General features: G+C 42.1%; 1 protein-coding gene across 49 annotated transcripts in view; it reads right to left on the reverse strand.

Annotated features, from left to right (window-relative positions):
• Positions 1-14280, reverse strand: part of rims2a (regulating synaptic membrane exocytosis 2a) — a 156239-nt gene that overhangs the window by 104526 nt on the left and 37433 nt on the right. For 42 of the 49 annotated variants that reach the window (XM_037074168.1, XM_037074169.1, XM_037074171.1 and 39 more), the window contains one exon: positions 7690-7982. In XM_037074168.1, coding sequence (XP_036930063.1) covers positions 7690-7982 — 293 coding nt within the window. Of the gene's footprint in view, positions 1-2380; positions 3119-7689; positions 7983-14280 lie in introns of those variants that run through there. The other 7 variants (XM_037074186.1, XM_037074172.1, XM_037074187.1 and 4 more) reach the window with 5 other exon arrangements.

A 14280-nucleotide genomic window follows, 5' to 3' on the forward strand; every position in this document is an offset into this window, starting at 1 on the left:
GGGCAGAGGAGAAAGCCAGCGGGTCTCCACCTCTGAGGAACCTTTACTGTAGAATTGACAGTGATGGAAAGAAGTTGGATTTCCTCCTATCTGTGACTGTACACATTGTACTGCACATAGAAGCTATCAAATGTAGGAGTGCACAGCTGCAGATATGTTGTCAAAGCAGGAGGACAATATATGAGAATGTGGGATGAAGGAAACAGCTGTAAGAATGGGGATGACTCACGGAAATCACACCCAAGATTGTGCGGTCGGTTTGGAATTAAATGTTAGTGCTTAAAAAGCAGCAATACAGGTTTTATTTAATATGCTGCTCAAACTGAAACACAGTGCTGCTTGAATCCATGCATCTATCTACTGCATCTGCCAAACATCAAATGCAGCTATTCATATTCCACTTACACTCACTTTCACTTTCATACTTTACAAAAAGGCTCAACTGTGAAAAGACTGTATGATGTGTACCACGATCATGTGTTTTGCTTCATACACCAATTCAACAACAGACACACTTTCAAGCATTTCAGGAAAGCAAGCACAAAGAGCTGCCATAGTGTGTGTGTGTGTGTGTGGGTGTGTGTGTGTGTGTTTGTGTGTTTGCGTGTGTGCGTGCGTGTGTATTGTATGGTACGGTTGCAGTTTAGATGTAGTGACCACTCAATTCAAAACCATTCAGGCCTTCTAAGAACAGATCCCACACCCCATTAGGACCTCTGCTGACGCACACATGCATAATACATGGAAGCTGGATCTAAAAGCATACAGCCCATTAGCCGGCCTGGCCTGGCCTGGGCCAGTGGAGGGAGGGGGAGTCACACACCAACAGCCTGATCGTAAGGATGGTCAAGCTGGCTAGCCGCTGATAACAGTGCAGAGTTGTGTTGTATTGTACCAGTGAGCTATACTACTTATAGATCCTAAAATTGGTGGACAGACAGGCTGACACTGGTTTCAAGGTCCTGAAACAGCATTAAAAATGAAGATACACTGTCTTATTTAGTTGAACCAATTAGCAAACCATATATACACAGCAAAATGATAATCAAGCATAGAAATAATGGGTATAGTCCTATTGTCAACTACCCTTCAGAGACTGCTACTACTGGAGGAATCTGCTGAGAAGAGAAAAAAAGGGTAGTGGCGGAAAATAAGTTCAATTTAATCAGTCAGATGTGATGATTGCTGGATCACTGTTTCCAGGCACAGAGCCCCCTGTTCATCCCTTCCAGTGGCTGAGTGTTCTGGCCATGTAATGTGAGGTGGCAGAGAGCCCAGCAATGCTGTAAATTATTTCTGACGGTAGGATGGGGGACAAGAGGGAAAGACTCACAGTCCCCAGAGACAGACAGTGCATGGTGTGGAGATGTGGGGCCTGTGCCTATGGCATGAAATAAAAAACGCCTGGGTGTTCTCTCAGCCCTGCGGCTGCAGGAACGTGAGTCTGTTTGCAAGTTTGAAGCCCTTCTGCAGTCTGCATAATGTGTCTAACAGCCATGCTTGGCCAGAAGAACAGGGGCTCTCTGTGGGGGAAAGGAGCATTTAGCAGACTAATCATAATATGCTCCAGTGCATCTCAGTGAGATCCAACTTCTCTCGATCGCTCTTGACACACACGTAAAAATACACGTTGTATAATACTAGTTATGCCTGATTGATGCAGGATGACCAGCTCTAACAGGGTAGAAAAATGCTGCATTTTTAATATGATTATTGCTTTATAAATCTTGGTATAAATATTTCTTAATTCAGTGGCAATATTTATCTCTATGCATGCTTGTTTATGGTTCTCTGTAGTTCAGACACTATTTTATCAAGTAAGTCGTGCCTGTGCTGTTATGTATACTTTCCCCCAAAAATAAAGTGTTTGAGTGTGTAGGTGTGGGTGTGTACCTGCGTGTGGGTGTGTTGTGTTCACTGTTTCCAGTGCTCTTCTGAAAATGTACATATACCCTCCTCACCCCCTCATGTTCTCCTCTCAGGCACAGCAGCAGTAGGCAGAGGCAGTATAGCACACATGCTGCAGCAGTATGCGCTGGGGCATACGCGCACGCGCACACATACATACACGGCTAGGCGCACAGCACAGTCACACCTCGGTATGGTCACAGTCTACCTAAACGGTTCACCCCCACCACCACAAAGCGTGGTACATGTGCGCGCGCACGCGCACACAACAAACCGCGGCAGCATCACTGATCGGCCTCATCATCCAGCCAGGAAATATCTGCAGCAGCAGCAACAGTACTATACTGTAGGTTGTTATTACGCAGGCTGGCTGCCGATCGATAAACGCAACCCCCCCAATACTCGTTTGACATACCAACGGGGAAGCCCTTCCTCATAAATCAGGGCATTTCTTTACAAAGGAATCACTCACCCGATGTTGCTCAATGCCTGCTCGAACAGCTCCGTCTGTAAGATGTTCTGAGGCGCCGAGAAAGCCCCGTTGAAATGTGATAAAACCGAGCTACAGAACTGACGCAATGTCTCAAACTGCATTTTCCCCCTTCGTTTTCTTTTATCCTCAGTAAATGATCCCCTTCTTTCCTTTCACCAGCATAACATCCCGAAGCCAGCGCTCTCCCCGGACGCCCCTCTCCACACATATACCTCCTCAGTATTTTGTTATTATTATCTCCAGGGGCGCATTAAACGCAGAAAAGACGCCGATCAAGTTCCATATTTTTCCGGCCGCTCCTGGTAAAAAAGTGTCCTTAAATAAGACGCATTCCGGGCGGGATCCTTCGGTCATAATGCTTCGGACTTGAAGCGAGAAAAATGAGGTACTGCCGGTGCCGGTAACGAGCCTTTTCTTCTTCTCGCTGTAGCAAAAATCTCTTCTCGGTGTGCAGGAAGAGGCGAAGGAGCGCCCGGAGGAGAAGAGAAGCGGAGAAGCATCCTACACGGCAGCCAGCAGCAGCAGCAGCAGCAGCAGCAGCCCTTACCGGCGCATCAGCTGCTGCCTCACATCTAACTCATATTTCCCGTCGCTATGAAGAGCACAAACTCACGCTAACACACGCACAAAAAGAAGCAGACACGCACACGCACACACAAACTAACACACTATGGGGCTGATATGCAATCGTGCGCACTCTTTGCCATATCTCTCCATCCTCTCTCGTGCACTCTTCGGGACGCGCACAGCAGCAGATATACCACAATACAGTACAGGGGATAAAGGGCGATGCTGTCGTCTGGTTTCCTTTTTTCCTTTATTCCATATCTGGCTACAGAGCATCAGCTCCTCACCACTAATGACAGTGAATAGTCCTAACACCTCTGAAAAAGAGAGGGATCCGCCTGTGAGAAAAAGGGCACACATCAAAGGGGGGGGTTCCCAAAGGGTTACTTATTTATTCATTCCCTCTATTTCATTTTGTATTGTCACTGGTTCTGTATGTGACTGTAAGGCGTCATAATTTGCTAAAAATAGAACCCAGTGTAGATATGGAGGTTCATTCAAGATCCCAATACAAAGCATTATATGATTAATTGTTTTTACAGGACAACAAAAATGTCTTAGTGGTACCACTGCAACACATAGCTACAGGGAACGTTTTGTATAAATGAGTGCTGTAAGATTAAAATATAAAGGCACATTCCCTGAGCAGGGAGATGACCTGCTTGTATCTTCAATACCTAAAAGATGAATTATAAGAAAGGTACAAACATGTAGCTATTAAGCAGTTGCATCAAACAATAATTTCAATAAGAGTATGGAGGAAAACTGCATGTGTTGTACTGCAAGACAGAAGCTTATAAATGTTTTAATTATGATGATAATACTCACAGATCTCTATCTCTGCATAAAGCCATGAAAATCCTTTGTTAAAATGGCATCAGATGTTATCCAGCCTCTTATATAAAACATTATATTCATCTCTCTCCCTCCAAGGTTAACTGCATCCTGACCAAAATTCTAAATTAGCTCCTTGCAGCACAAAATGATTCCTAAACCCTTTACATTACACAGCTTCAATTTCTGGATTTGTCAAAATGTTTTATAATTAAAGGGAAATGCTGACAACAAATGAGCAGGCTATGGAAATATTGAAATAAAATACAGCATTAATACCACCTGGGTCTATTTTCATAACAGTTACAATCACAGGTTGCTCACCAAATGAATAGGCCCTTTCACAGCAGACTTGTCATAGTGTGACAAGCACAGGTGTTGCTAATAACATTAACAATGGCTCTGTTCCATTCAAATGCCCCAGCAAACCATGGCAGTGTGACAGTGAGCCAGGACAACTGAAGCAGCTAAATAGAATTCATGCATCATTAATTACGTTTCTTACTCCTGTGCTTTTCCTGTTACATGTCAAAATGTCTTTAGTGAAAAAGGCCTGTTGTTGAGGTCTGGGGATTCAAGAAGCTGTTGAAACCAGCTGCACAGGGACACTATACAAGCCATGGATTCACTGAGCATTCTAGTCTTATTATCCAAACCACTTTTAAAAGTTTAACGTTAATGTTATCTAGCTGACTGTCTGCTGTAAGCATTCATTAGATGTTCTAGATTCAATTCACACCCCTCATGTTGCTTGTGACTGTGTGTGGGGTGTTACATCATCATCAGATCAGTGTTTCAGTAAATGTTACAATATTTGATAGGAATGATGATCAAAACTGTGCAAACTGGTAAAAAACTGATTTCCATGTCAATGTGAATGATTTGGTCAAATTACTACTTTATATATATATATATACAAGATGGAGCCTGTTAAACTCAGCAATGATGAACTGAACTGTGCAAAGCTCATCTGTACTGGCTTAGGCTGGGCCAGTTCATGTTCCTCTTCTAACATTTTTTGGCAGGCTGCACGGCTCCGCTGCCCGGCTGAATGTGTAATAAAAATGCAGAATCTGAAGAAATTCCACCAGTGAGTGTGTTCCAATTCCAGTGTAATCATTGTCGTTTCATCAGCCTCACCCAACACTGCAGCTGTCCCAGCATATCTGTGTGTTCATTCAAATGACACCTTCGAGACCAAGATAAATTAAAGGCTTCCCAAGTTATTTCTCCTTATAAATAGACTGTCAGCTATTTCCCCTCCTTTCTTTAGCAGCATAGATCCAGGAATTAATTTAAACATTCTTTAAGATTAATGAAAGTGGGTTTTGGTGCTTATGAAGTGGGAGTTCTATTTATGGACTCTATGCTATCCATCATCAGCATTATCCCTTGAATTACCAGACAGTCAGTTTCGCTGCATATGTAGGGGATGCCAAAGTGAGAATTACTCCCCTGTACCATCTCCACCTCTGTAGCCACGCAATCAATTAATATACAGTGGCGAGGGCCTGGACTGGAACAGAAAGTGACTGGATGACTGAATGTTTGGAGTAGTCTGATCTATAGTCTGATCTATAGTCAGTCTGATCATCCATTAAAACCACCATAAAGCAGTCAGCCATTTGAGGAGAAGATGGAGAATGCACTCTAGGTTCACTGAGACATAAAATACTGTTATTCTGCATCACCTTTAAAGGTTTATAGTAGTGTAGCTTTGATTACTATTTGCAGTTACAGGTGATGCTCTGCTATTTATTGTGCTACACAGTGTGCATTTGGAGTCTTGGAACATAATGGATGAGAGATTCAGCAAAGATAGCACAGGAAACAAATGATACCAAGACAAGGGAGAAAAATGTGTCAATTTTGGAGTTATAACAATGCTTTTGAGTATGTGTCACAGGTGCACAGCAGCTTCATTAAACTGTAAATGCACTGACAGTATGTACACTTTACTGCTCACCACTAGTTAATGGGCAAGTAGGTTAGATATATCCATCAAAACATCCATTCAGTGCAAAATATCAGGTAATTAACCAAACACATTTTTTTCTCAGGGGCTCTCACATTTTTTTAGGTACTGAGTGTATCAAAGGATAACTTGGGGCCTTGGGGGATACTACTACATATGTAAAATAAGTAGTATAAAGCCCTTTGTGGCTCCAGAGAAAGCTGCATGTAATGTGATAGATTGCCTTCAGTGATGTCACTCAGTGGTTAAGTTGCATTGTGGATAATGTATGCGGTGAGGGCCTGGACTAGAACATATGCAGTAGTACTCCCCAAGACCCGTAAACACACTTTAATATGTAAATTAGTAGAGTTAGCCTTTAAGAAGTAAATACAAGGTTGCAATGGCAAAGCAAAGACACAGAACTAATGAGATGTGTCTCTTAACATATGGTGTGCACAGGCTTGTGCACCCTGGTTTGTCTCTGAGCTAGACCAAGTATACATATATAAAGTCAGCAGAGAATATGAACATGGACACAAGTTGTGTTGGAATAGAGTCAAATTCAACTATTTTCCAACTGTGTTGCGAACTACGTTCCTGTTGGCTATATGTAAATTTGGATATACATAATCTAAACAAGACTTGAGATTAAGTCAGAGCCACACTTCCTTTAGCCACCTGCTGGGTTTGGACTCAACACATTGCCCATTTTCCCATCAAGAAGTCTGATCTCGGGGGTGGAGAAGAGCAGTACAGAGATGGAGTCACCTGTTAGCCTATGGGCTCTGCTTGCTGTGACAGACCAAGGGTTATGGAAAACAAAACCTGATATCACAGCAGTACTGTAACACAAGAAAGACACAGGGGGTGTGTTCCCTTCCAGAGTTTCACCACAGCCAATATGATTTGGATTTGTTGACCGAAACTGAAGACAATTTTTGACACTCTGAGGGAAAGTCATAATAATTCGTCTTCATCATGTTGTATATGTCCACATCAGTCTAATGTGGTTCTATAATGGTTACCTTACATCTGAAAAGGATCAAACAAGAATGTGAGAGGTTTTCTGAAATGGCTGTCTCCCTCCCTTTCTAGAAAGTGTGTAGATACTGACTATAAGCTTCTCTCCCTCCAGTTGGAGAAGACAGAGGAAGGAGCCCCCATGTGGACATCAAAGAAACTACCTTATTCAACAGCGGTATCAAGAAAAAAAAGGAGCAGATGTAAGAGTCACAAGCACAGTATGTCCATGTTGACAGCATCTGAAAGTGTGCTACTCCGAGGGGGTATTTAGTGCAAATGACAAATGGGACACAAAGTTCTGCTTTGCAAGTGGGACTGCTCTTGCTTTACACTCCAAAAGCCTGAACTGGCCCATGAACATTCCTGATGACAAAACAGTTATTTAGGTAGAACAAAACAACAAAAAAGAGGCAGCTTCTCTCCAAAGTAGAGAAAGTATAAACACTGGCAAACAACCTTCACCTTTCAGCACCCATCCTAGCTGGGAAAAGCTCAAACCATCTGTGTTGTTATTTGAGTCTGTATGTGTTTTTATGAAAGAGAGAGAGAGCGCGTGGGTGGATGACTGTTGTAGAATTGCTGACTTAGTGCCAGATACAGTATCTGTGTCCATGTCCTCTTTATAGGCCTCATGGGCTTCATGTACAAGCTGTTTCATACAGGACCTCGTCTGGCTTGTGAGGAGACATCATGCCTTTGCTAGGCTTGTGCACTAATCATACAACAGCCACACATCTTATTGCTAATGCAGGTACGTCCATCAGTCTTCATGAAGAGGCATTATGTGCAAGCTCTTTACCTTGTGATGTCCTGATAAAAGATTCAGCTTGACTTTATACAATCATAAAAACAGCTCAGTGTGACTAACATACAGCAGTTGTGTGCATTACTCAAGCATGGAACTGACCTGTCTATGGATGCGTCGCCAGGTCCCGAGTACCTCAGCCCCGAACCGTTGTCAAGAGACGCCTGTCTGGGCAGGAGCCCGCCGTGAGGTCTGCTTCTGTCTGACGCTGGTGTCAAGTCCCCTGAGGCTCCCTGGTAGGGGTAGAAGGACGGGTCCTGCAGTTTGGCCTTCTTCCCCTGTGGTCCGCCCTCAAACACGCCCCGCACCTGACCAGGCCCCGAGCCGTAGAACCACGCCCCCGATTTGGTGAGGATTTCTTGTTGTTTTCGGCACAAGTTGCATACCCACATAACCTGCAGAGAAGAGAAGTGGATGTTAATGGTTTGGAATAGTGATTGACAGGCAGAGGTGGTCTTATATAACCTATGATGAGCTGTAATGGAGTGATTTGGGTGTTTGTGTTATGTAAAGCTGTAACATAGCTGTGAGGCATATCGCTGTTGCTGGGTGAAAATCGTTTCACATCCAAAATGTCAACTTTTCAGACACTAGGTATCAGTGATTAGATTTGAAAAGTTTAAACTCTAAAATAAATCAACAAACTTGAAGTTTTCACCCCACAGCGATAATATTCATAAACATTATTGACAACTCATGTAGATGAGGTGAATGATGAAATATTTTACACATGCAGCAGCCTTTGATTTCACTGAAAGGTTAAATCATATGGGTTCAGTTAATCGCTATCATACATTTTGAGTCTGTGAGCCCAAAGTATCCCCATAGATCTCTTCGTACAAATTAAATATTCTAAGTAGCAGTTTCTTATTTGTTGTGATGCAGTTAGATACTGTTAAACTCTTATTTCTGGTTTCCAGTTTACAAACTGCAGAGCCTGTGTTACTAATAATCACAGAGATGACTCACACTGTAATGAAGGTACAGTGAGTAGAGATAATGCAATTTGGGGTCATACACTTTGGTAAGATAAATAGAAAAGAACAACAACATTTTCCCTCTGTACTGCCCCACCAGGACTGCAGAGTAGAGATTCTTACTGCTCTGTGATGTTGTGTGGTTATCTGCCCTATACTGCAGCCCCAGCAGCCAGCTAATGTGGTGACATTAGCCTCATAAATCCAGCAGACAGGAGCGCTGATCACTACACACACGTACAGAGACAAACACACACACTACATGGTAAATCTCTGCATTCTGTCTCTGTTGAGACAGAAACTTGTATAATTTTATTGGTAAAAACTGCATTTAATTTATATCCCTCACAATGAAAGCTACTTAAAGTGATATCTATCATCTGAAGTGATATTGCTTTTCATCATGCCAACTAATGCTTCCTGCATCCTCTCTCCTCTTGTGACCTGGAAATTGTTCTTCATCATCATTGAGGATTTTACAATTCATTCACATACCTTGATGAGACAAGTAGTGAGTAGAAAGGAGGCTTCCTGAGGAGCTTATAGCAAGGAAACTCAGATGTTTCATTGCTTCCTTCACTCCCCTCTCTTCATTGCATCTCTCTCTCATATTCTAGCTGTGAGGCGCTAAAAGGCTAGGAAGAAACCCGAGTGAGGGAAATGAGGAGACATGTTAGCATAATGAAAAGCACCCTCAGTGTGCCTGAGAAGACTTGGAGCTTGCCAAATGATTGACAGGCCAGACGGCCAGTAGGGCGGCCAAGAGCTACTGCAGCCCCCCACCTCATCCCCCTCCCAACTCTTTACAGTCCCAGTGCTGAGTCAGTGCATTACTGTTATTAGTGTGAGCTGGATCTGAATGCTGCCTCACCCACCATCAGTTGGTCTATACAGTGGCTCGACATTTTTTTTTAAGTAAGCAAAATAAAAATTAAAAATTAAAAAATCTAATAAAAACTGACTGATATGTTGAACTTACTTAAACTGTAGTGGCCTATACAGTTAGTGGTTGAAACTGCATCTGTTATCTCAGAGGCATGGGGTGATACAGAGTAGTAGCCTGTAGCATATCATGTAGTCTTTGCATTAGCACAGACATAAAGATTTATTTTGTATATAGGGTGGGTGGAGGGGGAGCAGTTCTCTAATTACACAGCTCAAGATTCAGTCCCCAGCCTGTGTCTGGCTGAGTCATGAAACATGTTAGTGTTCATGGGTGTCAAGCCAGTGAGAGATCATGCCCCTGTCACTTAGCCCATGACTTCCTGGTTGGTCAGGACAGGGCACTCGCACAAAATCTGGGAGGAATTTCATAAACCTGCACACCATTACACTGTCCTCATGGAGCTCCCAGCTGGCAGCTGTCTATATCTTCACTTAGACTGGCAGCAAGAGATAGCAGCAACGAGTGCAGTGTGATTGACAGTCAATGTCTATCTGTGATTTCAGTATCTATCTAGTCTGGAGCAGGGTAGGCAGGTTGGAATGGGCAGTAACCACATGTGCAAACATTTACAGGCGAAGCCCACAGCAAACTATAATCCAAAACTTTCATGCATGGCCATTTTGTGCCAGGTTGCACTGTTACTGGCAAATCACACTGCCATAACACAATACAGACAAAGCTGACAGCAGCAATTCATCAACTAAGAAACTAAGGCAATGAAGATTGGCATTCAGCTATAGGTAGATATTACGTGTTTTGAAAAAAATTGTATACAGGCAACATTTCCAAAGGTTTCCATCCCCATTTCTGTCATGGATTATTACTATCAGGGCTTTATCCCACCACTGAAGCAAGCAGGATAGTGAGACCTTTGCTTTCTATATCTGCCTCAGACCATGGAAACACAGGAAAAAAAAAACACAAGACACAGAAACAGAAGTCTGCCTGACCTCAGACTGACACATGTAGGTGTGGCCATCTTTTAAAAGATGCTAACAAGCAATGAATAATTATTTTAGCTACATTCCAAATGTATTGCAAAAAAGTTTGATAGTCACACTGCAGGCACCATGTAGTGGCCTTTATAATATTGACACATGAGGCATTTATGACCAGCCATCAATGTTACAGATAGGCTATAAGTGTGTTAACACACAATGGAAGCAGAGAGGCTACAAATTGTGCTTATGTGTCCCAGAGGAGTATAGCCACTGAGGCCATGGCTGCCTCTTTAACTGGGGTCATGGTGAGAGCTCTGCAGTGAACCATGAGTCATCAGCTAAGACCCGGGAGCCACCGAAGCCAGTTTTCCTGCTAATCAACCATACATGACTTTCTGCACCTGGAATTTACACACATGTAGAGGCTGACAAATGTATAAGCATACACACAAACTGTATGTTGATTGACATTATTTCTTAAAATGATTTTATCTCAAAGTGGAATTTTAACACAGTGAGGACAATTACAATCAGACACTGCTCTCTCTCTGTTGGATTTAGTAGTGTGGACAGGGGGTCCACACAGACAGTTACTGGATACCAGGAGTCCCAGAGATTGCAGGTAACACACCTCAAACAGGGAGTCGGAGCTTACTTTCTATTTCAAATGACTACACAGAAATTACCAAAGACAGACCAATTCACAAAGTAGTTTGAATAGCCATATCTATCATCCACCTGGTAGCAGTTACAACAAACATAGTGATGAGTTCCTGGCAACAAGGTGCTCAATTAAAACAATGTAGCAAAGTGGAAAACTGTACAAATAGATTTGCTAAAATTAAAGATGATAACAGGTCCTTTACATGTACACTGTGTGCAATAAAGATATTGAGTTCACATAAAGACAGTGGAAGGTGTGTATACTAAAAATTTGATTAGTAGAGTGTGGAGGTGGTTGATTTGTACATACAGGCAAATTCAAATCCAAAAATCTCAATTCCGTCGAATTTCAATTTGTGAAAAGGATTTGGATTCGCATGAGGGTGTTTTTTCTGGCAGAAGATTTCCCTATTCAACAATGATCAAAGGAAGCAGAACTGAGCCTGGTCACAACCAGGAACATGCAAAGCAACAGTAGAGGATAGGCTGGGATCTGTTTTAGTTTTTGTGGAATATTTCTTATTTTTAGAAAAATGTTCATGTTATTTTATCTGAGACCTTGCAACATAAGCTTTACCTCGGGATGTACCCTGCCTGTTTTTTAACCTAACTTCAGTCAGCATATGACAGTTCCCACAATCTAATCAATAGTAGTTCTAGTACTATTAGGTTAAAATAGCATACCTATTTTATTTTTACATTAACCTTATCTTCACACATTATGTATGCTAATAGGAAGCAACAAAATGTAACATACATTCTGAGCTTGAGCTCTATTCTTCATAAATTAGCTATTATCTGCCCTCCTCAATCAAACAGCCAAGTTCCTTCTCCAAACTGCAATTAACATAGAGCCAGTTCCTGTGCACCTCCTCAGTCTGCCAATAATAATTCATCGCATTCTCAGCCTTTGGATTCCACATGTTGAGCACTTTTATCTCATCAGTGAATACCTAATAACATACTAGTATTCGAAAAAGGAAAGAAAAAAGAGAGAAAAAACAGGCCAATGAAAACGTGCATGGGTCCAGTAAATGTTGAGCACACTGAGCCTCAGACATCAATACTTGGATTTGATTTGCACCTTGGAACAGAGTCAGAATTAAAATGGAAGTTTATATAGTGCATTCGACAGGGAGAGCACAAGTAAGTAAAATGTCAGTGTCGGGCTGAATTCTCATATGTCCAAAAAATTGAAATGCAAAATAAAGAAAGCCTTGTTTTGAGCACGATGATCATACATTTCAAGATTATCCAAAGGGATTTAAAAGGGCTATAAGGGTCCAAAGAGGTGAAAGAGTTCTATCAGCTGATAGAGAAACATGTGGGATATAAGCTATAAGATTTTTCTTAAGAAGAGTAAGCTAAACTAACAATATCAAGATGGAAATGGGACATAGCATTATGTGACGCTATGACTGCACAAACTCTCAGCTCTTAGAAACAATCAAACGACAAGATAAATTCTAATGATTCTATATCCCAGTACTAGATATGTGACAGTAACAGAAACATGTTGTTTCATTCATTGCACTTTTTTTTCTGTCACACTGGCAGAGACATCGCACAGCATGAGGCTGCAAACAGTCAATCTAGGGACACAGCCCAAAGACAGTGTGAGCTCAGCCCACACTGATGGAAAACTGTGATGATCCTCATTTGCTAACAGACCACACAGACACAAAGACACCATAATAAATGTATGTATGTACCATCTCACACACACAAACACACACACACACACACACAGGTCAAGCAGCTGCAACAGCCAGAGGTATGTTCACTTTCACTGCAGTCGTTCTGCCCAAGACTCCACACACACACACACACACACACACACACACACACACACACACACACACACACACACACGCACACACAACTTCCCTTCGGCTTAACTCTTCACGGCTGAGCGCAGGCAGGGGGTTGGGGGCTGCGGCCCTCGGGCAGGGCCATTTCTCCCTGTGTTTGCACATTTCATAGTCATTGAACCTGCAGCTAAAAATAGAAAGCTAAAAACCTAGCAATACCACACACTGCAAACACCAGGAAGATATAAACTCTATTAAATGTGCTATAGGCTGTTTACTGAGGCACCGAATTAAGGGAAACAAACACCCAGTGCCATGGGATCAATAAATAATTTCCTTTCTAATACTTTCTCTGCAGACTGAGGGTGTTTTCAGTGATACCAGCAAATATAATCTTCGAAAAACTGTGTGTCTATTTAAAGGAGTGAGGATAGCAAAAATAAACCTGCCAAGGAATCAGCGAGAGGACAGACCAGTTTTCATCATGTATCTATTACAAAATGATGTGTGCCACATGCCCTGTCTCATAAAACGGGATGTAATTTAGGCTTTGAAAAACACCTTTTTTGACCTAAATAGTCATATTTTGCACAGTGTATATACTATATATTGAAAATAACCCTTCAGCAATGTTTTTCACATGTTTGCCTTCTGACTCCCCCATTCAAAAATTTCCTAGGGAAGTAATGTGTACACACGTACACACACACACACACACACACACACACACACACACACAGTGTGCCCGCTAGATTTGCAGTGAGAGAGCTCTGAGCTCTCTCTTGTGGCCATTAAACTGCACTACAACATTACTTAACAGAGGCTCCAGAGTGAATCAGCAGTATCCTTCACGGCATATAACAGTGTGCTTAAATGGAGAGCCAGCTCAATTTTTACATTCATTTTATCATTCATTCATAACAGTATTAGTGCTACATTTACAAGAATACTTCTCTTGATTCCACAGGAACCTGTCTAGAGAGGGTCTTTGTAGTAACTGTCATCTATTAATTTTATTTGAGAGTTAAAAGAAATGATATGGGCTCCTTGGAGGGCATTGGGCCAGTGGTCTCAATGCATGCAACCTAACCATGAACCCCTGGTTTGATTCCATTCAGAAACTGCAATAATGGCAAAAATACTGGAGGAAAAAAACTTTGATTAAACTAGAGATGGCACATACTGCAATATTGATGTGGCAGTAAATGGCCTGTCAAAGGTATCATATTGCTTCAGTGTTTCTCTCCATCACCTGAACTGAGGTGAACTGAACCTCTCATTAAAGACTCATTGTTAGAGGAGTGGAGTGTTCCTCAGAACATCCCAGTCTGGATGGAGTCCAGCTTAAGCTCACA

The sequence above is a fragment of the Acanthopagrus latus genome, chromosome 17 (assembly GCF_904848185.1).
Source record: "Acanthopagrus latus isolate v.2019 chromosome 17, fAcaLat1.1, whole genome shotgun sequence".
NCBI classification, from domain to species: domain Eukaryota; kingdom Metazoa; phylum Chordata; class Actinopteri; order Spariformes; family Sparidae; genus Acanthopagrus; species Acanthopagrus latus.